Raw genomic sequence first — 24,069 nt, forward strand, 5'->3', positions numbered from 1 at the left:
GTTACCACAAATCATACATTTTTTTCTTTTAAGTTCTAATTGATCATTACCAGTCAATATTTGAACTTGGAACTAGTAACTGATTTTCCCTAGACTGAGTTATTATTGGCACAAAGTTAATATGCCGTTTTTTTTCTCAATTAAAGTAATTCATCATTAATCTTTTATGATGGTTAAATACCGAAGAACCTTACTATAACATCAAAATGGAAAATAAATAACTAAGAGATAATCTGTTATTGGTGAGTGCACATATCATGTAATGTCCCAAAAATATTCATGAATTAAGAAAGGATGCTTAAATACAAAAAACACTTTGATCTCTCTTGTAGTATAACCTTCTCATCTAAATTCCTGAAGGCAACATCACCTCCCACACCAATGGTGAAAACTGAAAGAGATGAATGGCAAGTAAATCATTAGAGTTTCACCTAGTGTTTACTTTTTATATCCTTCAATTCCATACTTATGAATCACTTTTGCATAATTCTCATCCCACCATCTCTCAGCGTCCTTCTTCGCAAATAGCTCCCGGCTGTCAGAAAAACACGCAAAGCCTTATAAAATAGAGTTCCTCCGTATGAGGGTCTTCAGATTAAAATTGTTATTATGATAAGACATTGCACTCTTATTAAATTGATCTTATTAATATATTAAAAATATTGTACAGAATAATAATTAAATAATTTAAAAAAAGTGAGAATACAAATATTTTTCCTAAAACACAATCATTGTGAAACGGAGGAAGTACCAGGTAGCAGGAACGTTATAAAAATTGTTACCTGAATCTCATGCGCTTAAGTTCTTTTTCTCCACTCGGCGAGGTTGTCAATGTGATGTAAACACCGTCCTCATACCGCTCTACCCATTCAGCTTTCAAGATATCTACAGTGTCTTGTTGAGATTCTGGCATAGTGAGGTTAGTGTTGTTGTCCATCAATTTGTCATTTTTGAGGAGCATACTTACCCTTTGTGTCAAAGCTTGTATGACCTCTTTTGCTGCTTTGCATTTAGCCGCTTCCTCTTTCGCCACGGACCAACTCTCCTCGATTTTATTTTGAATCTCTTGTGTTTCATGGTTTTGGAGTTCACATTGCATTTCAAGTCTCCTAGCCTATCCAAATTAATGAAATGATATAGCATTTAATAAGAATATAACACGGATGATATACAAATTTGTACCCGAAAATCGAGTCATTACCTCGGCTTTCAGTCTCTGAACTTCTTCTATGAGTGAGTTATCAGACTTTGTAGTATCTGTGGAATCTTCATTGAGTGGTGAAACAGCAGATATTCTATTTTTGGTTGAAGACTCATGCATAGTTGAATTTTTGCTACAATTGCTTCTGAATTGTGATTTTGTAAATGCTGATACTTATAATGTCTAGACTTTGATGAGTCCATATTTGAATGTGTTTTTCGCCTATTCATTAATTTACAATTAAATTTAATTAATACAATAATTATGTAGTAATTATAATTTATACAGAGAAGCAGAAGATGCCATTTCAGTCTTTGGACCAACCAAAATAGTAGTTTTTCTAGCTGTAATTGTTGTATCTCTTCATAAACTAGTTTATTGTTTAGGGATCAAAGCGTAATTATAGGACCTAACTTTATGATACAAATGAATGATATTTTTAAATGTAATTTATTATTTTGAACGCATGTATTTAAATGTGCAGCAAATAGAGTTTAATTTCTATGTATATCGTACATTAATACACGTAGTGAGTATTTAGTGTAGCATCCTTTCTTTTTTAATCCATAACAGAAAATTGCTGTAATAATAATCTTACAAAGTTGGAGTCTAAGGAAGCATGGCCGGCCCAACCTAAAGTCAGGCCTAAGCGACTATTAAAATGAGGTTTTTTTTTTTAACTATTATAATAAAATTTTTGATTTTTAAAAGAAATTCTAAGATTTTTTACAATTAACTTTTTTGGTATCTACCATGAAACTATTGTTAATTTTGGTAGTTAAATATTTAAATTTTTTATCAAGATTGAATTATTTTTCAATATAAAATATCATTTTCTTACCAACAGAGCTAAACAAACACCACTGAATTTAATTTTTTAAGGCCTAAAATACCTTTAAAAAAATTAATTTTGTTGAGGCCCAAGGTGAGGGCCTAGATTGCCTTACCCTTGGGTCGGCCCTGAAGGAAGAAATAATGTTTCGATCAATGCTTTAAAAACTGGATTGAACTGTCTGATTCAACCGGTTAAGTCAACCTTCTAAAATTGCTAACGGGTCAAAATCATAGTAGAATTGAAAAAACTGGATTGACCTGTCCTAAATCATTCAAACCATATAACTAAAACCGGTTTTGTATAATTGTCTGGCTAAAAAAAACACATCAAATTGGCCATTTTTTTTTAAAGCTTAATATGTAAATATCAAAATTTAACATACATTCCTAAATCACAAAAAATAATTCCTTGTTTTTATTAAAACATACAAATTTCTAAGTTTTGTCACCCCGTTATAGTTGTTTTTTCAACCACACTCAATCATATGTTTGTCGTAGTTCAACTCAGATTTTCTTTTTGCTGTTTTATTAAGTGTATTGAATTATTATTTTTTATTTTCTATCTTTTAATTTATGTATTCTTAATTATTTTAATTTTATTTTGATTATTATGTTCTATTATTTTACTTTTTTTGTTACAAAGAGGGCCGAAGCCCGGAAAAAGAGACTTAACAACGATAAACCTCAAGAAACAAACTCTTGACTTATCCTAATTCACAAATTGACTAACACTATCCGGAACGATTTCACGAAACTCCAAGTCTACCAAACGATCAATACCACCTTAAGCGAGAGCATTTGCGCATTGATTCGCGAAAATATTGTGGCTCTCCACTTCCATAGTCTTTCGAGCAACCAAGGTTTTAGAAATGGAGCTAGAGTCAATGGTTAATTCCACCTTCAGGTACCCCAACCTTCTAGTCAGCTTTAAGCCTTCTATTATCCCCCAAATCTCTGCGCGAGACGCGGTACAACAGCCAATACTTTTCGAGAAACCTCCATATATTCTTTCAAGATTATCACGAATAATACCACAACATCCCGATTTTCCATTTACTGTACTTTCCCCATCCGTATTCAGTTTAAACCAATTCTCATTTCTCCACATGCAGTTTCCATTTGAAGAAAATCTCTTCCTTCTCCATACCTATCACTACACGATGAGTGCTTACATTTGTTTTGAATTAGTTTAACTCTTTTTTTTGTTTATCACCACCGGTATAGTCCGGTTCGGGGGATCGACTCTGGCATCAAATGGGTCAAGCCCCCTTCCGATCGCAGTTACGGGGGATCGAACCGTGTTTCTCCCTACCAAGTCTAGCGCCAATCACCACTGGACCACTAACGATTGGTTGAATTACTTTAACTTATTTTATTTTGTAATTCTTTAACTTGTTCAAATTATTCTTAAATGAAGGTTGAAATAAAATGTACAACTATGTTGTGTTATTATATGTACTATCAATATTGTTGTATTAAGTTTGCAATAGATTTTTGAAATAGTTATTTTATTAAGTTAATAATATATGATTATGTGTGACATATCTATCAAAAAATAGTTTCATATTATTAGTTTATTTAATAAACGGTTCGATCACAGGTTTAACCGATTGAACCAATTAAACCTTAAACCGGAAGCTTCATCGGTTCGATGATTGTTGAATTTACAACTCAACTAAGACAAACCAACAACTATGTCAAATTACTAAAACATAGAGTGGTGTACCCAAAGATTCAACACTAATCCTTATAAGGGAATTAGTGTAGAATACAAGAAACAAAAGACTCACAAACCCTAGCACAAAGAACCTAGTCTTTGCATACAAAACTCACCTCTAAACACGAGAATTGAGTCCCCTTATATAGAAATGTCTTATGAGATTTTTCTCCTTGTATGTCCGAATTAAATTCATCTAGAATAATAGATGAATTAGTTGGCTATAGTATGTTCCATAAAAACCTCCAACAAAAAATATGATTTGTTATATTTCAAATTCAAATTTAAATCTCTATTTGAACCTGATTTGATCTTTACCAAGTATCAAACAAATTAAATAAACATTGCTACCAAATCTGTAACCAATTTGATTGAGTCTCAATCAAAAAATTTGCACCAAACAATATTCATTTTGTCCTGCTAACAAGGTTCAGATGTTGCGTTGCATGATGGGTCATCATGAGGGGGAATTGTAACACCCCCTTTCTAATACCCCAATTAATATAATCATAAACAATTACTCAGAGTAAACATGCATATAATAAGGGGCGTCACAACGACGTTTTCAAAAACTAAAAGCTTTTAAAAACCAACAAACATACATCCATCAATATACAATTCATCTGGCCATTAATATAACACATCTTACTTGACATAATTCATTAAGAATATGCATACACAGCGGAAATCACAAATACTCATGCATTGTATAAAATGATTCATGTCCCATACCATGATCATGTCTCAACATAATATTCAAAACGGAGTCATAACATCATATCCAGAATATTGGGCATCAAGGCCTCCAATAACAACAATAAACATCATACAAAATCCGAAATGAAAACATGAGTTCAACACCCTAATCCTATCCCAGTGTTACATGACCAGAGCATCGACTCACTACCTAAATCAACCGAAACTCGGAACTCTCCGGCTAATCCACGAACAAGCACTAATCGTCGGAACCTGCACGTTACCGACGAAGGATAACATTCAAACAGAAGGGTGAGAATTCAAATTCTAAATAGAAAATATCATAATGGGAAATGCAACATACATAAGCATACATTTCATAATTCATCACTCTTCTCAAAACATACAATGATCCTCAATATAAGATTAACATGTTTAATACAATTAAGTATCACAATCAAATTCACCACACCGTATATCAAGGATTTACAAGTTTACACATATGTCACTCATGCACATATATATTTCACATTCCACACCAAATATGTATCATTCACATATATCACATTCACATTTCCTTCCCTAATTCATATCATATGATTCATCATCTCACATATATACATATAAATCAAATTCACATCCACACATTCATATCACATAATCACACATAACAACATTTCACACCGACACGTGCAACTCGAGTGTGACTCTATGCGATATGCATGTGGATCCCTCCGTTATCATTTTCGGTCATGCCGATTGTCATCCTCTTTAGACTAGATAACCACCTCAAAAGCCTCATACTCGTTAAGCTTTCAAACCCCATACTCGTTAGGTTTGGGACAAGTAAATAATCTTCGCGAGATTACCCAACATTGCCACTTTCAAAGACTCATGCTTGTGTACGTGTGCAACAAAACAAGACTCATGCATTTAAGACGATCTCTCTATCTCTTAAACTACACAATCACATCTTCACAACTTTGCACAACATTACACAACATGCAATTCAATCCAATCTCAACACAATTATCATTTAGCACTCCATTACATAATACATTCAATTACACCTCACACATGTTATTTAATCAATTAATAACACATAATGAACATATAGAAGTAATAGGTATGCAAGTCAAGTCTTAAACAAACAAGAAAATATTTTTGAATACAGTTCGCGCCGCCAACCTTTGGTCGCGCCGCGAAGTACCAGACAGAAACAATATATTTCAAAAATGCATTCAGTTCGTGCCGCATCCACATGTGTGCGCCGCGAAGTACAAGGCAGAACCAATCATTCCAGAATTCATTCAGTTTGCGCCGCCACCTTTTGTTCGCGTCGCGAACACAGCGCATAAATGAATTTTCTGTGTAAACTCAGCTCAGTTCCCTCTTTTTCATTTCATCACTCAATTCACAGTTCAGTTCATTATTTGCACACGAATTTCACATACATATCATACATATAACCCATATGTATCCTTAGATTCATCAAAGTTTCATTAATTATGCAAATCTATGAATTTCACCCAAATCCCAAAGTTAGGTTTTCACATTCTTTTCATCCAACATGTTATAAATCAAAACCCACCCATAGAATCAAGTAAAGAATCATGAATTACATGTTATTTCTACTCATTCCAAGCATAAACAACATCAAACAACACAAATCTCATGGATTATGAAAATACTCAAAGTGAAATCCCATGTTCTAACACATACAACATTACCCAATCATAGATTCTACAAGAATTTGGATTCAAACCCTTACCTTAATCTTTTAATCCACCCTCTTGATGAAATCTACCAATCTCCTCTTCTTCTCTTCTATGTTCTTCTTCTTTCCTTTCTATCTTACTCTTCTTTTATTTCTAATTAGGTTATGACCCAAAGTTCTCTCTTCACTCTCATTATCTCATTGGGCTTAACCCACTCACTACTCTTTTTCACTCAACTAAGCTCATTTAGCTAATTTCTAATAAAATTCTACCAATATTAATTAGCTAAATAACATATTCCCCATAATTAAATAATTATCACTCAACGATTATTAAATAAAACACACAAACAATTATCAAATATCAAATAATCCTAATTAATAAAAATTTTAATAAAAATAGGGTGTTACAGGAATCATTCATATTGAATCAAGCACTCACCTTAAGGTCAAAGATTTACCCAAGCAAGTGAGAGAGACAACACATATTCATCCAAAACCTTAAGGTGATAGGTGTATGTGTCATCTCACTTATAAAGTGCTCAACCTCCACTTTTTTGAACAATGTGGAACTTAGAACTCACATGTGTTTCTCCATATAACTCACATTTGTTTCTCAACAATCTCCCCCTCAAGTGTGAGTATATCCACTATGCTTCCCCTCAAGCAAAAGCTCTTTCATCCACATGCTTGTACCGCAATTAAGAGACACCTTTATCTCGTCATGGGAATTTCAATGTGACATGCCGCCTGACCACGATGTCAAGAAGATTTTCGACACAGACTTAGTCCCTTACTCGAACCAAGCTATGCTACCGCTGATGGGTAATTATGAGAGGGAAGAATTATCATTGGGTCAAACACGCACCTAAAGGTCTAAGACTCACTCAAACAAATGAGAGAGACATCACATATTCCCCCAAAACCTTAGGGTGATGTGTACGGGTCATCTCACTTATAAAGTGTCCAACCTCCACTTTTCTAAACAGTGTGGGACTTAGAACTTGTTTCTCCACACAACTCACACTTGTTTCTCAACATTGCACACATGTTGAAGCATGGTGTTCAACATGTCGCACTAGTACATCCAAATTAACTCTTCTCTATGAATTGTAGATCTTCTTATAGAGTGAATCATGGATAAAATAAATATGAATCATTACTGCAATGCCATGTGTTTATTGACAGAGACAGTATGTTACAACACATCCTTCTTCACCATAATTGCAATAACATATGTTTGTTGACAGAGACCAGATATTGTAGCACGCATGTTGGAACATCGTGTTCCACATGTTACATCAGAACTACCAAAACAACTTTTTCCATATATATCTTCTTTATAGAGTAAATCTTGGACACCAAACTTTTTTTCATTGTACATCCAACCAAATCTTCTTTAACTAAATCAAATTCAAACCCTTTAATATTGATTTTAGATTAACAAAGCAAACTTCTTCATTTTCTAAAGAAGTCAACACCACAGCTCTTCAGAAGGAAATCTGAAGATAGTCATAACTCAATCCTTATTTCAAGATGATACACAATCACATGTTGAGCCTCTGTCTTAACAAGTTTTGTCAAGCACTTTAGCTTAACAACTCTTCTTAGCAACAGACATAATCACACTCAAATGTTGGAACCCTTGCTGGAACATCTTGTTCCACGTGTTTCCTAAACTACATCTTGTACATATGTTGTTTTAACTAATGCAGCCAAAAAAAGCAACTACAATTCCCCTTTGAAAAATTGTGGTTAACACAACTACAAAATATGATTTTCATGAAGTAGCATAAGTAGCACACCGTATCACACATCAAAATCAACAGAGCAAACAACAACATAAGTAGCCCATAAGTGAGGTGATTGTTACACATCAAGAGATCAACTTCATACATGGAACATCTTGTCCTAATCATTAGTCCCCCTTTTTCCACAATTTGGCAAAGGTGTTGAAAGATCCACAAACAGAACAGTAATCTTCATTATGATTCGGGATTTATTCATTTATATATGTGATTTTTATATTATTTGGTAAATGTGTGGTTTAATTTATATAAGGTTTAATGTGATAACATAACTATAATACATCGTCAATTACATCGGTGTATCTCTAAAACAAAGTCAAAATTTTGTGTCGATATGAATACAGAAATGCATCTTCGTTTTTTGTCTGGGTAAATACGGAGTTGCATCTCCAAATTAATTTATGTCAAAATGAGAGTATTTCAGTAAAAAAAAAATGCATAGATTGCATTGAGTGGATCCATAGATGTATCGCGAGACTAAATTTTAGGAAAAATATAGGGTGAGACTCACTTTATAATATGTTTTGGTGTGAAAAAGGTGCGTCTGAAAAATCCACCTTCAAAATTTGATGGATATTCTCGAATTTCTTTAAAGTGTTTTTTCACAACTTAAGAGTGAGATCGATAAGCAATTCCTCCAATTTTTCTTTGAAGTTTTTTGGTTGATGATTAACTCTAGTTAATATTTGAACTTAGTACTATTGACTTCTTTGCCTTAGACATAGTTATTATTGGCAAACAGTGTATATGCTTTTATTTTTCTCTCTCAATTAAAGTAATTCATCATTAATCTTTTATGATGGTAAAATGCTGAAGAATCATACTATAACATCAAAATGGAATATAAATAATTATGAGACACTCTGTTATTGGTGACTGTACATATCATGGAATGTCCCAAAAATATTCATGAATTAATAAAGGATGCTTAAATACAAAAAACACTTTGATCTTTCTTGTAGTATAAGCTTCTCATCTAAATTCCTGAAGCCAACATCACCTCCTACACCAATGGTGAAAACTGATAGAGATGAATGGCAAGTAAATAATTAGAGTTTCACCTAGTGTTTACTTTTGACATCCTTCAATTCCATACTTATGATACACTTTTGCTTGATTCTCTTCCCACCATCTTTCAGCTTCCTTCTGCGCAAATCGCTTCCGGCTGTCAAAAAACATTCAAAGTCTCATAAAAAGAGTTCAAGTGTAAAGTACTAGTTAGCATAAGCATTATAAAAAGTGTTACCTAAATCTCACGCGCTTAAGTCCTTTTTCTCCACTCGGCGAGGTTGTCAACGTGATGTAAACACCGTTCTCATACTGTTCTACCCATTCAGCCTTCAAGCCATCTGCAGTGTCTTGTTGAGATTCTGGTGTAAGGAGGTTAGTATTGTTGTCCGTCGATTTGTCATTTTTGAGGAACATGCTTCTACCGAATTTGGATCTTAATGCACTGGAAAATACTATAGGCGAATTCGATAGACTATCCATGTTGGTATTTCTTGGAGTATTCGTATCGGTATGTATAGGTGCCAAATTCGGAAGACATTCTTGTAGCACAGCCTTTTGTTCTACTCCATGATTATCTTTTCCTGATAATGTGTGAAGCTGCAAATATGATATATGATGAGTGTTTATGCTATAAGAGTTTTAGTAAGTTATTTATCGAAATAGAGGCTTATACAATAACAATAATAACGAGCTTACCCTTAATGCCAAAGCTTTTATGACCTCTTTTGCTGCTTTGCATTTAGCCGCTTCCTCTTTCGCCACGGACCAACTCTCCTCGATTTTATGTTGACACTCTTGTATTTCATGGTTTTGGAATTCACATTGCTTTTCAAGTCTCCTAGCCTATCCAACACAGATGAAATTTCAGTTAGTAAAGGAACATGAAAAGTTTAGTTTACAGCCGAAAAGGATACAGAAAACAATTTGTAGCCGTAAATCGAGTCATTACCTCAGCTCTCAGTCTCTGAACTTCTTCTATGAGTAACTTATCAGACTTTGTTGTATCTGTGGAATCTACATTGAGTGGTGAAACAGTAGATATTCTATTTTTGGTTGAAGAATCACGCATAGCTGAATTTTCGGTACAATTGCTTCTAAATTGTGCTGAACATGGAACTTGTCCGCATTGTGGCACATTACCTAACTTAGAAGAACAATCTTCTAATTTCTGTTGGCTTTCTTGTTGGTTTTTCCAAACCTTCCTTCCACTAGGCATGTTTTTCCGGTAGCACGATTGATGAAGCGATAATAAAGGACCGTTTGTCACATTTGTCTCGCCTCTATCTTCAGTGAGATCACAACTCTTGTTCTTATGCTTTTGTAAATGCTGATAGTTATAATTTCTAGACTTTGATGAGTCCATAATTGAATGTGTGCTACTACTTCCTTGCTTTCTATCAAAGCACGAATCACAAACGCGAAAGGCCTTGCTTTTATCCGGGGCTAGAGACGCATTCATAACTTTTTTGCTACTACAATTGCCACAGAACAAAAGGCCGCAGTTATAACAGTTGTGTTTCTTCCTTGTGAAGCCGAATGGTAACCTACAACCACTACAACTCGATTGGTCACTCATTGAAATAGGTTTATGCAAACATATTGCAACTGTGAAACTTGGACCACAAGTTATTGTATCTACCTGCCTGTCTCTTAACGCCTCAACAAAAGAAGGTGTGCAACGGTTTTCGGTATCACCTAGCCCAAGTTGTCCGTTTTCGCCTTTTCCCCATGTGTACACACTCCCGGAAGATGTCAAAACAGCAGCATGATATGAACCACAAGATATCTTTTTAACATACTCTTGTTTAAGCATTCCTTCAACCATAACTGCTCTATCCTTAACATGTGGATTTCCCAATTGTCCGAATTTCACACTTCCCATTGCAAAAACTTTCCCCATGCTAGTAAGTGCTAACGTCAACGTCCTTCCACAAGATACTTGAACAAAATCGTAGTCAACAAGCTGCGAAACACATGTCGGTACAAGCTTGTTTCCATTATCAGAATGACCGAGTCTCCCTTCATCTCCATCACCCCATGTAAACAGCTTACCGGTAGAAGTATTGTACTTAAAACGGTCGGCAATGACTTCGATGATCGCAGCCGTATGCCATGTTCCACAAGCAACAGATCTCACACATAGACCCTTAAGAGACTGAACCTCTTTCGGACTAGAAGTGCTCTGATAATTCCCATGTCCGAGAACTCCAAATGTACCGTCTCCATATGTAAACAATCGACCGCAGCTAGAGACCATAGCGGTATGCCATTCGCCACAAGCAACGCTGGAAATACTAATACCCTCTACAGGTAAAGAAAGTTTATGTGTTAACCACTGACTTCTAATCCTTCCTTCATCAACCAAACCCGAAAAAGAAACATCGTTCCCCCACGCGTATACTTCGCCAGAATCCGTCAAAGCACATGTATGATACTCGCCGCAAGCAACGTTTTTTACACGAATATCACTAAGAGAATCAACTATTTTCGGGGAGCTAGTGTCCATATCAATTCTCTGCCCTAACCGTCCCCACTTCCCTTGACCCCAACAGAATACTTCACCTTGTTTTGTCACTATGGCAGCGTGGTTTCCTCCTAAAGCTACATTTTGTACATCTAACATTGCTGTGGATTCGAGTAACTTCGGCACCAAAGAATAATTACTATTTTGGACAAACCTTTCATTCACAATCCCTACAAGGCAACCAATTCCTCCACCCCATATCATTACATCCTTCAACACATTGCTACTGTTGTTTCCTACATGTGGGGAGGTAGGAGGCAAGATAGATCTATATGATGACAAATCCTTTTTGTGCTCCTTTTCGAAACGAGATGTTTTAACATGGCTATGAACATCTGGATTAATATATGGCGAACTCGGGACTGAATTATCTGTTATACCGTGAATGCTCGAATGGGATGATGCCGATGAATAGAAGGTATCAGAAGCATATGACAGGCCATCAGAAAAACACCTTTCCGAAAGTGACAAACTCGGACTTGCACATACACTATGTACCTTTAAAAATTATAACAAAAATGTTATATTTTAGACAAAATATATGTGAAAAAATTCAAGTAACACGGAACATGTAAGAAACCTGAGTAAATTGAGAGGTGTCATCTAGAAGACCAAGATTTTTCTTTCGACGTAAAATTCCGGCTGGACTACTAACACAACTCTGCACTCCTTTGCAGCTTCTTAAACTAGTAAAAGCTTTTGGTTGCTGGCACCTTGAAATCACAGCTTTCAATCCAACAAACCAAGTAGCAGCTTGTGTTTTGTCCTTGCATATCTATAGTCAAAATAAACAAGTCAAGCTATATAGATAGAATCTATGTAACACATACACATCTGAAAGAAGACGTATCTGCGTCTGTCCGTGTCAGACACAGACGCCAACACTTGTGATTACGTTTAATTTATTCTTAGACAGATATAGAAAATCAAATGCAGTTATATGTCAAATGTAGATCACGAATATTACCAGATCAAGAGAGTGTTCACCATTCGCATAGATCAGCGAAAATGAATGACATTCTTTTTCGGTTTCATTTTGTTTCTGAGTCCTTATCTGAAAAAATGATAAGCCATAACCATCATTAGACCAAAGACCAAAACATAATTCAAACAAGAAATTAAATTATTGATGTTTGTTACATACATTATTTCCTTGTCCTTGCACAATTTTGGTAACACCACTCAATCGCAAATGCTTCTCCTGCTGGCCTGAACACCAGATCAAATTTCTCTCATCCTAGACAGAATCAAGGTAAAAAAAAAAAACAAGTTAGTTTCATAATCATAATCATATTCATGAGAAATATATGAGAAATTGTGAGAAGTAATTGTTGAAATAATCAGTTGCATACCGGAGAAAGTCTGAAAGGGCATAGCTTCGGTTTTCCTCTACTACCACATTTGAGTAAATAAGCACCTTTCTTTATAGATACAATTGCCTGAAAATAACAACACAAACCAATTTTGAACAAGTTTATGCACATTGCACATGAAAATTCTCTAGAAATTTTGTGTAAAACAACCAAAAAAAAACACTAAAAAAATATTATAAAAATTAGGAACCTGTTCAACAGCTCTATCAAATGGGAGTGTTCCAGCTAAGGATACTTGTTCTTCTTCCATTGTCATGTTTCAGTTTCATGGAAGAGAGAAGAAGAATAAGAGACAAAGAAAACAGAAGAAGAAGTTTATTCTTGAATTTCAGAACAGGTGGAATGGAACCTTATCATTAAGATGCTTTCACTTTCTCTCTCTGTGTGAAGAGAAGAACATAACATAAGAAAACAAAGGTTAGACAGAGTGGAAGAGTGGTTCTTCTCTTCCTTTTATGGGTTCCAATTGTTTATTAAGGATTTGGTGAGAGAGAGAGAGAGTGAATCTATTTTCTTTCTTCACACTTCGTAGCTTGTGCTGCACTGACTGAACAACCTCACAGAGAAAAAAACTGCACGTGTGCACACGCCTAACATCACATGCTTTTTTTTTTCTCTCATCAAACAAAACACTAGTATTATGTTATTGTCTTTTTCCTCTTTTGTTAATCACAACAATTGCACTTGTTTTTTTGAGTCTATTCATTAATTTACAATTAAGTTTAATTAATTAATATAATAATTAGTAATTTATGCATAACAGCAGAAGATGCCATTTGAGTATTTGGACCAACCGAACTAATTTTTCTAGTTGAAGTATCTGTTTAGGGATGAAAGCGTAATTACAGGACCTAACTTTATGGGACAAATGAATGGTCTTTTTAAATGTAATTTATTGTTTTGGACGCTATGTATTTCAATGTGCGGCAAATAGAGTTTAAATTCTATGTATATTGTAGTACATAATACACATTGTGAGTATTTATTTTAGCATCAGTTTTATTTTACCATAAAAGAAAACTGCTGCAATATTAATGTTACAAAGTTGGAATTGAAGCAAGATTTAATTAAAAGGAGAAATTATTGTTTTTCATCATTAATTAAAACATGAAAACTGAACAAGTAAAATGTCTCGAGTTCGAATTCGAATTTTCATATAAGATATTTTTATATAACTATCAATTGAGGAACATCATAATATTATTTTATTTATAAAAAATCTAACTTTATTTTAAGTCATAAATTTAAATTCAAATATAAAAACTTAATTAAAGACGAACCTATTTAGCATTTTTTGTATAAATAGACCAATCTAGTTAATCTTTTTATTAATATATATATATATATATATATATATATATATATATATATATATATATATATATATATATATATATATATATATATATATATATATATATATATATATATAGTTTCATACGTTTTTTTTAGTAACTTAAGTTTAGTATATTTAATTAAATTGCTTTTTAAAAAAATTTAAGTTTGACTTTTTTATTTAAAAAAATTTGATTTGATTTTAAATAAGATAGGTTATAGGCTCCTGTAACCCGGTCTGACATATTCCCGTTCATACTCATTAGAGACTAGTCTCATAGTCAAACATAAGGGAAAATAAGCATTTTTTTTTTACATAATTCATATTTTTTAACTGTGTAATTACATAGTCTAATTCTAGAAATTTCTGTTATTCTTTAAATTTTTTCTTTTAAAATGAGTTTCATGCTAGAATTTATTAAATATAATGGTATGTATATTTAATTGCCAACTCTTCTCAGTCAGTTAAAACTACTCGTAGCAAACGGGTATGCCCATTCCATTTACGTCAGTCCAACAAAAATTTGAAATAAGTGAGACAATGCGGGCCTAAAATCTAAATTTTCCCTGCAAAAAATTCAGTGCAGAGCAAGAAAAATCCGTAGACACTATATGTTTCAATCCTAGAAAAATTATAAAATTTTATGGTACGCAAAAAAAGGAAAGAGTGGGACGGACACGTTGAAGGGTGGGGGCATAAATTTTTTAACCTACCCGCATTAAAATGCGGATAAAAATGCATGCTCAATTGATTGGACCTGTTTTATCACCGCTAATTAAAACATGAATATTTGAAGCTTTTTGTGCTAGATTCATGTTGACTCGCTTAAACATATTTTGTTATCTATTTTTTCTTATTAAAGTTAATGTCTTTTTTTATTCCTTAACTTTTTAAATCAAATTGTTTTTTAATGAAGAACAAAGACACCTTTATTAATTAAACATAAATTATAACTATTATTAAATAAAAATAGTAGTTTTCTTTATAATCATAATACTAGTTTAGTATTTAATTTTAATTTTAAATATATTCTAAATTTTGATAAATTTTAATCTTTATCTTACATAAAAATAAAACATGAGTATTTTATATAAAAAATTATATTTAATTTATAATTTTAATATAAATAAAATATTAATAATTTCAATTTTATTATCAAATATTTTTTATTCATTAATAAATTTTGATTTTTTTTTGTTACTCTTACTAATATAAAAGACTCTAAAAAATGATAAATAAAATATTTTAGTTTAACTAAAATAAAATGAGAGAGTTTATAATATGACGTTATACAAAAAGAATTTCTTGCTCGATTTTTGAACTCATTCATATAAAATATAATTTAATTTTAATAAAAAAATTTAAATATTTAATTATTAATTTTAAATTTATTTTATAGAAGATCTCAAAAAAATTAATTTTAAAAATATCTTACATAATATTTTCATAAAAATCAAATATTTTAATTATAATAAAAAAACTTTATTTTAATATTTGTCTTAACCTTCATATTAAGTTGGATCAATCCTCAGAAATCTTTACGGAGTTGTTTGGAATTCGGTTTTTTTAATATTTTGGAGGATTGCGTTTAAATTAAAAAATATATTTGATATTTTTAAAATGTTTAAAAAATAATATACTATCAGAACTCCCTAAGAGCCCCCTCCCTGAGTATTTTTGTAAATGGTCCTTAAACTTTAGATTTGCCCTGTTGAACTTTAGAGTTTAGAATACTAAAGAATACAGCTCACCTATATTTAATTTTGTGTAATAGAAAAATGAGATTTCAAAATGACCATACCTTTAAGTCTTAAAGTTTTCACCAAAACACCAACATACACCTAAGAACAATTCATATGGTCCATGTTTATGCATGTACAATTTTGTTTTGTCACATTAAAAAGGTAACGGGGAAGCAAGGTAAGTCTAGCAAGATCCCCATGAACAAGAAAAATGACAAAGAAAGATAGAAGGTAGTTGAGCAATTATACTACATAATAGAAATAGTAGATATCTTAGGAATGAAATGGATCTGTGTATCACTGATTTTTCATTTGCTTCCAACGTTAGGTTTACTAAAGTCTGTAAAGTAGGTCCCATAGACAGTTCATTTTGACCTTTTTTTTAGATTTTTTTTTCCTTTTCTGTGTTTTCACATTTGAATCCTGTGTTTAGTCCTTTCCAAAGAAAACAGTAAATCATGTTCAACTATGGGGGACCCTACTATTTTTATTTATGTTTTATACTATTTTGAATTCTTTCTATACACACCTGTTATACCTTACAGATTCTCTTTACTTGTTTATTTGTTTCCTACGTTATTTATTCATACTTTTTGTTTCACTAGAGATTACAAGTTTCTTATTCTTTTGTTAAAAAAATAGTAATTCTATGACATTCCATATCTATCTAGCTTTTTTTTTTATTGAAAAAAATGATAGTATATTTATATATTTATAGTTTTTTTTATAGTATATGCATGATGAATTAACCGGGGTCAACATGACACTTTTCAAATGAAAAGAAATAAATAGTGTATCGGTCAATGCCATGATGAACTTTATGTTTATGGGTTTGGAGGAAATAAAATGTACATTGCTTTTTAGGTTTGAGCCGTGTTAAAATTTTTGGTGTTGTTTTACTTTTGTTAAAATGTACACTTTTTACATCATAGGTGGTCCATGGTACACCATTTTTCTTAATCATTGGATCTAGTAATTGTGGATCTTAGTGTAAATAAAATAAGTAACATTAAAAAAAAATCCATGGCAATGGAGAAAACAATGTTCTAAAAAATACAACAAATCTCACATTAAATAATATTGATCATTAATTTGAAATTCAACAATTTAAATTACACACTCATTATATCAATCTAAAAAAAATCTAGATTAAAGACATATTTAACCTCCAAATCTCTTAATTTAATTTAATGTTTTATTTTAATTTCTTAATTAAAATACGTTACAAGTAAGTCTTTTAACTTCACTTCTATTATTCTATTTGGTCTCTTCCGTCAAATTCTGTCAAAAAAACGTTAAGTTTATGGTGACGTGGATATGCAACAAGACTCGAGGTTTAAATGTGACTCGACATTTATACTATAAAGTAGAGTTTTCACTTAAGTTTCTCAAGTTAAAGTTGTTTACCTTCTGAGAAATTTAAGTGGAAACCCTACTTAGTACAAATGTTGAGTCACATTTGAACCTTGGGCCTTGTTTTACATCTACGTCACCATAACTTAATGTTTTTTTTCCAGAATTTGACAGAAGGGACCAAATATAGTAACGAAAGTGAAGTTAAGGGGCTAATTGTAACATTTTTTATTTAAGGGACTAAAGTGAAACATTAAATTAAGTTAAGAGACTAAAACGTGTATTAAGCCTAGATTAAATCAATCGGTCAAGATTGGTAACAATTCCAGGTAGGTTAAAAGGCCAAAGCGGCATGTCTAATTACAAAGATCAAATTCGGAGCTTCGCCAAGTAAGACGAATGATACGAAATCTCGTTAGAAATTCGAACACCTGATCCCAGTCGCCCAAATATCGTATGTCATTATATCTTATCTGAGCTCAATTTGTAGAAAGCATCATGGCCTTTTTCGCAATGGGGTATGGGCATTCTTGATTCTTTTCCCCTAGCCCTCAGGAAGTTAAAGTTCTTAATTGTTGTGGTAGATTACTTTACCAAGTGGGTAGAAGCAGAAGTCTTGGCAAAGATCATTGTAGTTAAGATATAGAAATTCTTCAAACGAAGTATCCTGGTTAGATACCCGCAATATGTTATTACTCATAATGGGATGCAGTTCACAAACAAAAATATGAAGAAAAAAAACTATTCGAAGGCTTAAAAATCTGACATCACTTTACATTTGCAGAACATCCTTAAACTAATGCGCAAGCAGAGGCCGCCAACCAGATTTTCTTAAGAGGATTAAAGAGAAAACTTGAGGGTTCTAAGTAGAATTAGGTAGAAGAACTCTCACACGTCCGCTGGGTATATCAAACTACATCATATTTAATGATTAATGAAACTCCGTTCATGCTTACTTACGAAACCAAAGTTGTCATCATGGTTGAAATAAGAGAACTTGGCTAGAGAACAACCCACCCCTACTAGAGGAAGATAACATGCAAACAGTGAGGATTTAAAAGAAACAATGTTTCGTCGCCCTCGCAAGTGTTGTCGTGAAGAAATCTGCAAATACAACAAGAAAGTTGGACCTAACAGTTTCTAACCTATCGATCTTGTGCTATGAAGGGCTAACATTGGTGGGAAAAACTATGGAGACGTTAAATGCACTCCCAAATGGAAAGGGTCACAACGAATCTCGGTTAGCACAAGCAACATAGTGTATACCCTCAAGAATTTACTAGTGGAACTTATACCAAGGACTAAAATGCCACCAAGATAGAACAATACTTCAGCTAAGTCTTCCCTAATTTAAATAAGTGTAAAATCACCAAAACTTCGAAAATGTAACGACATTGAACTAAGTAATGAAATGACTCTTCACTAAATTTTATGAGTTTCCCTTTTAAGGAAAATCAAAGCATGATATAACTCTAACATAACTAAACTCAAAACTTCAAAAGCAATGCGAGTAACGCCACACTAGACACGCCCTCCTCTTGATGGCTAACCGCTCTAGGGCGCGGGCGGTGAAGCTCGAATATGTCAGTCTCGAACCTAGTTTTCACTTGAGGGCAGTGAATAGGAACAAACCCTTGATTGGGCCCGATCCTCTAACGCATCAAAGTAATGATGATACAAAATCATTATAATGCATGATGATGAAATAAAATCATTAGTGATGCATAATGATGAAGTAAAGTCATTCAAGATATTTGATGATGAAACAAAATTATTCATAAATATAAATGATTATACAAAATCATACACACAAAAATTAGAAAGCAAATTCAATCATAAAGACGAAGTGAAATAGTTAACATTAAAAAAGGTTGACGATTACAAAATATTGATAGGGGATGCTACGACAGGAAAAGAAATATGGAGATATGATTAAACAGTAAAATAAATTCAATCTTCAAAATCAATAAACTTTCTCTTCACAACCTCTTTCTTCACATCAAGCTTTTCTCATGGAATCTTCACATCTGGATAAAACAGCTCGACCTAACTTCGCACCTCTATTTGTGTGTTTGTTCTCTGATTAGTTGAATATATTTGTCTTTAACATGTCTTGATTTTATAGGCAATTAAGTCTACACATGCACCATTTTCCCGTTAGTTTCTTCACCATCACTATGTTAACCAATTAAGTTGGATATCCAATATCTTATATAAATCCCACATTCATCAATTTCTTCACTTCCTTAGAAATAGTCTTTCTTATTTCTTCTCCATATTTACACCTCCTCTAAGAAACATGCTTAAACCCGGGCTTGATTGCAAGATGATAACACACTATATCGGGATATATTCTTGGCATATCAAATAGTGTCCATGTGAACAAGTCTACATTCTTCTAAAGCAGTTATATGATATCATTTTTCCTCCTTAGTCAAAGATGTCCCTATATGAGTAGTCTGATGATTTTGAGCACCTATTAGTATTGTTTTCAACTCCTCAATTGGTGTCACGCTATCTTTCAAGTAGTCGGATCTAGAGTATGAATCAACATAGTTGACCATATAGGGCGTATTGTTATATGGTCCTCCCATTTTATTTTAAGCCTTAATTTATCTCGTATACATTTTTTTGCCCTTGTGTGTGGTGCTCTTATTTCTCAATTCTGGGAGTTACCCCATACATATCTCTTTTAGGTGCCCTTCCAAAATTAGCTTATCAATCTCTTTCCTTAGGTGGTGACAATCAGTTGTGTGGATGAATGGTTGGAAAATACATAACAAACACCTTTAAAGAGGTATTTGGAAGCAAAGAGATTCAGAATAGTTGAAGACATTGAATGATGAGATGCATTCATTGAAAAATAATATACCAAATGTATATTTATAATTCTTAAATTTTTTATTATTATTTAAATAATTCAAGTTTTATAAAATAATTTTTAAGGTCTATGTTTAAATTTTCTTTTTTTAAAAAAAAAGTCCCTTTTAAAAAATTATTGAAAAATCAATAAAAATATGTAAATACGATTATTTATAAATTTTACTAATAGTTGAATCTTATACTCCCTCTGACCATAATTATAAGCAAAGATTCTCTTTTTAGGTTCATTGAGTAATGAATGTATTTGGTCTACATAAAAGTATTAGGTGGGAATAGGCTAGGCCGACTAACAGGGGCATACGGCCTAGCCTACACAGGCCAAGGTTGGTCAAGATATTTTTTCAATAAAAAAGGACTAGGCTTTTTTATAAGCCTATTTAGTTAAAAAGGCTAGGCCAAAAATCATATAAAAATTCTTTTAAGTCTGCCAGACCGGCCTATTTAAATAAACGTGAACATTTTTATCATTGTATTATATTTTATACTTTGAATTAAAATATAAAAATAAATTTTAGTTATCTTGAAGAAATTATGAGAATAAGTTGAAAAAAATTTATGAACAATATGATATGTTGTTTTCATAAGTTCTCTCAAATAAATAATATACAAAACATATGCTACTAACTATATTCGAATAAGTCAATGCAAACAAAAATCCAGGCTCATTGATATTTTAATTTTTTAGTCTATTTAAAAAATAATTGAATTACTTATTTACAAATATTCAAATGAAATAGACTTTTTAGTAGGCTTGTAGGCCAATCAGACCTTCAAAAAGACCAGACTCAGACTTAAAAGTAAGTCTATGATAGACTACATGTCAAGTTTAGGTTTTGAATATTTTAGAAGGTCGGACTCAAGCTTGACAAAGTCTAACTCTGCTCGGTCTATTTCCACTAGGGATGGGAATAGGCTAGATCGGCCTACAGGGGCCTATAGCCTAGCCTATTTAAGACCAGGTCAGGTCAAGCCTATTCAATAAAAAGATCAGACTTAGGCATTTTAAAAGCCTATTTAATTAAATAGGATAGACTTCAACTATTAAAAAAACCTATGAAGCCTTATAGGTCAGCCTATATTTTCATATATATTAAAATTAGTCAAAATAGGATGGCATATATATGCTTATATATTAGAATAAATGCTAAATATATAGGTTGGCCTATATATATGCATATATAGGCCGACCTACGAGGTTTCTAAAATAATATGGATTAGTTGAAAATCTTAAAGAGAAACATGTTTTTAAATAGACTAGACTTTTAAAAAGGTCAAGTTAGACCAAAGAAAAGAGCCTATAGTAGACCATAGGCCAAGTTCAGACCTTATAAATTTATCGTAGGCCACGCCCAGACCTTAAAAAACCTAACCTACTTTCACCCCTAATTCCCACCCTTACTCCTAATCAATATTTATATAAGAAAAAAATAGAAACTCACAGTTAAGCTATACATTTCAATACAATTGATTACATATTTATAAAATTGCCATTAATAATATTTTATTAGTTTTGGTGTTTTTTTAAATGAAAGCTAGAATAGAAAAGGAAAAAAACACACCTATAAGCTGTTTCAGTTTTTTTTTTTTAAAAGAAGAAAAAAACTATTTTTAAAACTCAATTACAACAAATTAATCAAATAAATTTCACTCTTTTATAGTTTTTAGAAACTAAAATATTGTTTAAAAAAATCAAACGTATCTTTAATATTGTTTAAAATTGTTATTTATCATTTTCTTTTGCTTGATTCTTAGAGACTCAAACTCATCTAAAGTGGCGTGATCCACTTGATGAAATAATCAACGAGTTTACTGTTAGATGCCAATTTCTTCTGTTTAAGTTTAAAATAAAAAAATAGAAGAAAAAAACCAATTACATAATACCAAAAGCACTAATAAAGTGCCGATTCTTTAGTTGTAGACCACAAAAACATTTATGAAAAAAAACAAATAAATAATTAAATAGTTAGTCAAGCAATAATCTAAAAAGAGATTCAACTTTCCATTTTGAGATGTAAAGACGAGTTTGTCTTTGTCCGAATATTCATAAAAAATATAAAACATAGTGTGATTTCTTATTTTATTTCTCATATTTTGACAATTTCGCCACTAACAAGTTCAGAGTATCCATAATGTTATTGAATTAACAAGTCTATACAAATAACATCTATGTGCTACATATGTTTTTAATTGAAGGGAAATATCGATTAAAATATGTAATCGAAAATAAAAAAATTCTTAATTTAGTTCTTACGAATGAGTATAATCAGTGATATAATGATTTATATCTTGTGGAAATTAATTGTTGATGCGGAATCAAGAACGATCACGAGCGTCGAATGAACAACAACACATTTACTTCACAAGAACGATCACGAACGTCGAATGAACAACAACACATTTCCTGCCTAAGGGTATGTCGCCTAGGCATGATCCCTACTCAGTAGGTGGCTTGTCTTGAAGGGAAACTTGGGTAGTGATATGTATATAGTCCATAACCACGTGTGGAAGAATTCATGACCATGATTCCCTAAGAAATAGGCAGGTAACAGGTTACCTAGTCAAGGTGGAACATTTGCTACTCCTTAGGAGACCCTAAATCAAGGCCCATAGGCCTAAATAAATATCCAAACCTTAGGGTTGAGAAGGATAATCAAAATTCATCACGAACTATCCCTAAATACATAACTTCTCATCAACGTGACCTTGCTCTCACCTCACCGAAAACACCTCCAAACAAAGGGATTTTCACCATCGTGAGCTTGCCCTAACACCCAAAAATACTAAAGCCTCTACCCACCCCTATTAGCCTAGAGGTGCCACGTAGCTGTACTTTTTTGAGCAAGCACAATGGCGTCTATTTTGGGGCTTCGATAAAACTGACCTAGGCCACTCCTTCCATCATTCCACCACTTTGACACTCACCAAAGTATTCACTCCTAGCCCTATTCGTCCCTAATCATGGTTTCTATGAGATCATAATTTCCCACACATGATGATACTGGAGGTAGCAATGATCCCAATGCCATGGAAGAGATGCACGCTGCCATGGATAAGCTACATCGTCAAAACCAAATTCTAGAGGACATCGTTCTTAACATTCAGTAGCGCCAGCAAGAGGCTACCCTCTTAGAGGAGATGGAGGTGTTGGATCCCTAGCCCCTCTCAGACGAGATATAGGGAAGACCTATTCCCTAGGGTTTCAAGCAGCTCCCCTCGGTGTAATTTGATGGGCAAAGAGAACTTTATAAGCATGTTGCCTCCATTAACTCGCAGATGGCCATCATATGATGGTACATGGTCCTACCTCTAACTTCCATTGCTATTTACCAGGATCTGGTGAAGAAACTCGTGCATTAGTTCGCAGCAAGTCGACGTAGAAATATGACCACCATTTATCCAATTTAATATTTGGTAAGGCCCCTCAGAGTCACTGAGGGAATACCTCGCCGGTTTCAACAAAGTCATTATAAAAATTTTCCACCGAAGCCAAGAAATATTCGTAGGGGCATTTCATAATGGTCTCAAAGCAGACACTTTAACGAGTCCCTTTCCCAAAGGCCAATATCTTTGTTAGGAGAGGTGTTCACAAGGGCGGGGTGTAATATAAAGGGTGAGGATAATGATAGCGAAAAGAAGGCTTGTGACGTGAAAGAGCCTGTTCCCAATGTCGAAGGCTCATAAAACTTACAGAAGAACAACTATACCCACCCATCAGGGACAAAACAAAGTTTAAGCAAGGTGGAAAGGTTGTGGAGGGCTTCACGCCCCTTAACACTCGTTACCAGCGGATGTGGCAAGAGGTTCTCCACTTGCATGATATCCCTATGCGTCATGCTTCAAAGGTGGATGTTATGGGACCTGATCTTGGAAGATT

The 24,069-nt window shown here is 33.1% G+C and overlaps 2 protein-coding genes across 2 annotated transcripts; both read right to left on the minus strand.

The window, feature by feature from the left end:
- Window positions 1–438: 438 nt before the first annotated feature.
- On the minus strand, window positions 439–1,321 carry LOC131622113 (protein Brevis radix-like 2). The gene is made up of 3 exons (XM_058893161.1): window positions 1,202–1,321; window positions 783–1,114; window positions 439–535 (listed from the first exon to the last, which is right to left on the minus strand). Exons 1-3 carry the CDS (start codon window positions 1,319–1,321, stop codon window positions 439–441), a joined length of 549 nt encoding a protein of 182 aa, XP_058749144.1.
- A 7,407-nt stretch (window positions 1,322–8,728) lies between these two features.
- LOC131622084 (PH, RCC1 and FYVE domains-containing protein 1-like) lies at window positions 8,729–13,469 on the minus strand. Its single transcript, XM_058893133.1, has 9 exons — window positions 13,072–13,469; window positions 12,861–12,947; window positions 12,653–12,745; window positions 12,476–12,562; window positions 12,089–12,283; window positions 9,934–12,006; window positions 9,681–9,827; window positions 9,220–9,581; window positions 8,729–9,138 (listed from the first exon to the last, which is right to left on the minus strand). The coding sequence occupies exons 1-9, from the start codon at window positions 13,135–13,137 to the stop codon at window positions 9,042–9,044; spliced, it is 3,207 nt and encodes a 1,068-aa protein (XP_058749116.1). The 5' UTR covers window positions 13,138–13,469; the 3' UTR covers window positions 8,729–9,041.
- Window positions 13,470–24,069: the final 10,600 nt, after the last annotated feature.

The sequence above is a fragment of the Vicia villosa genome, unplaced genomic scaffold, assembly GCF_029867415.1.
Source record: "Vicia villosa cultivar HV-30 ecotype Madison, WI unplaced genomic scaffold, Vvil1.0 ctg.000024F_1_1, whole genome shotgun sequence".
NCBI lineage: Eukaryota > Viridiplantae > Streptophyta > Magnoliopsida > Fabales > Fabaceae > Vicia > Vicia villosa.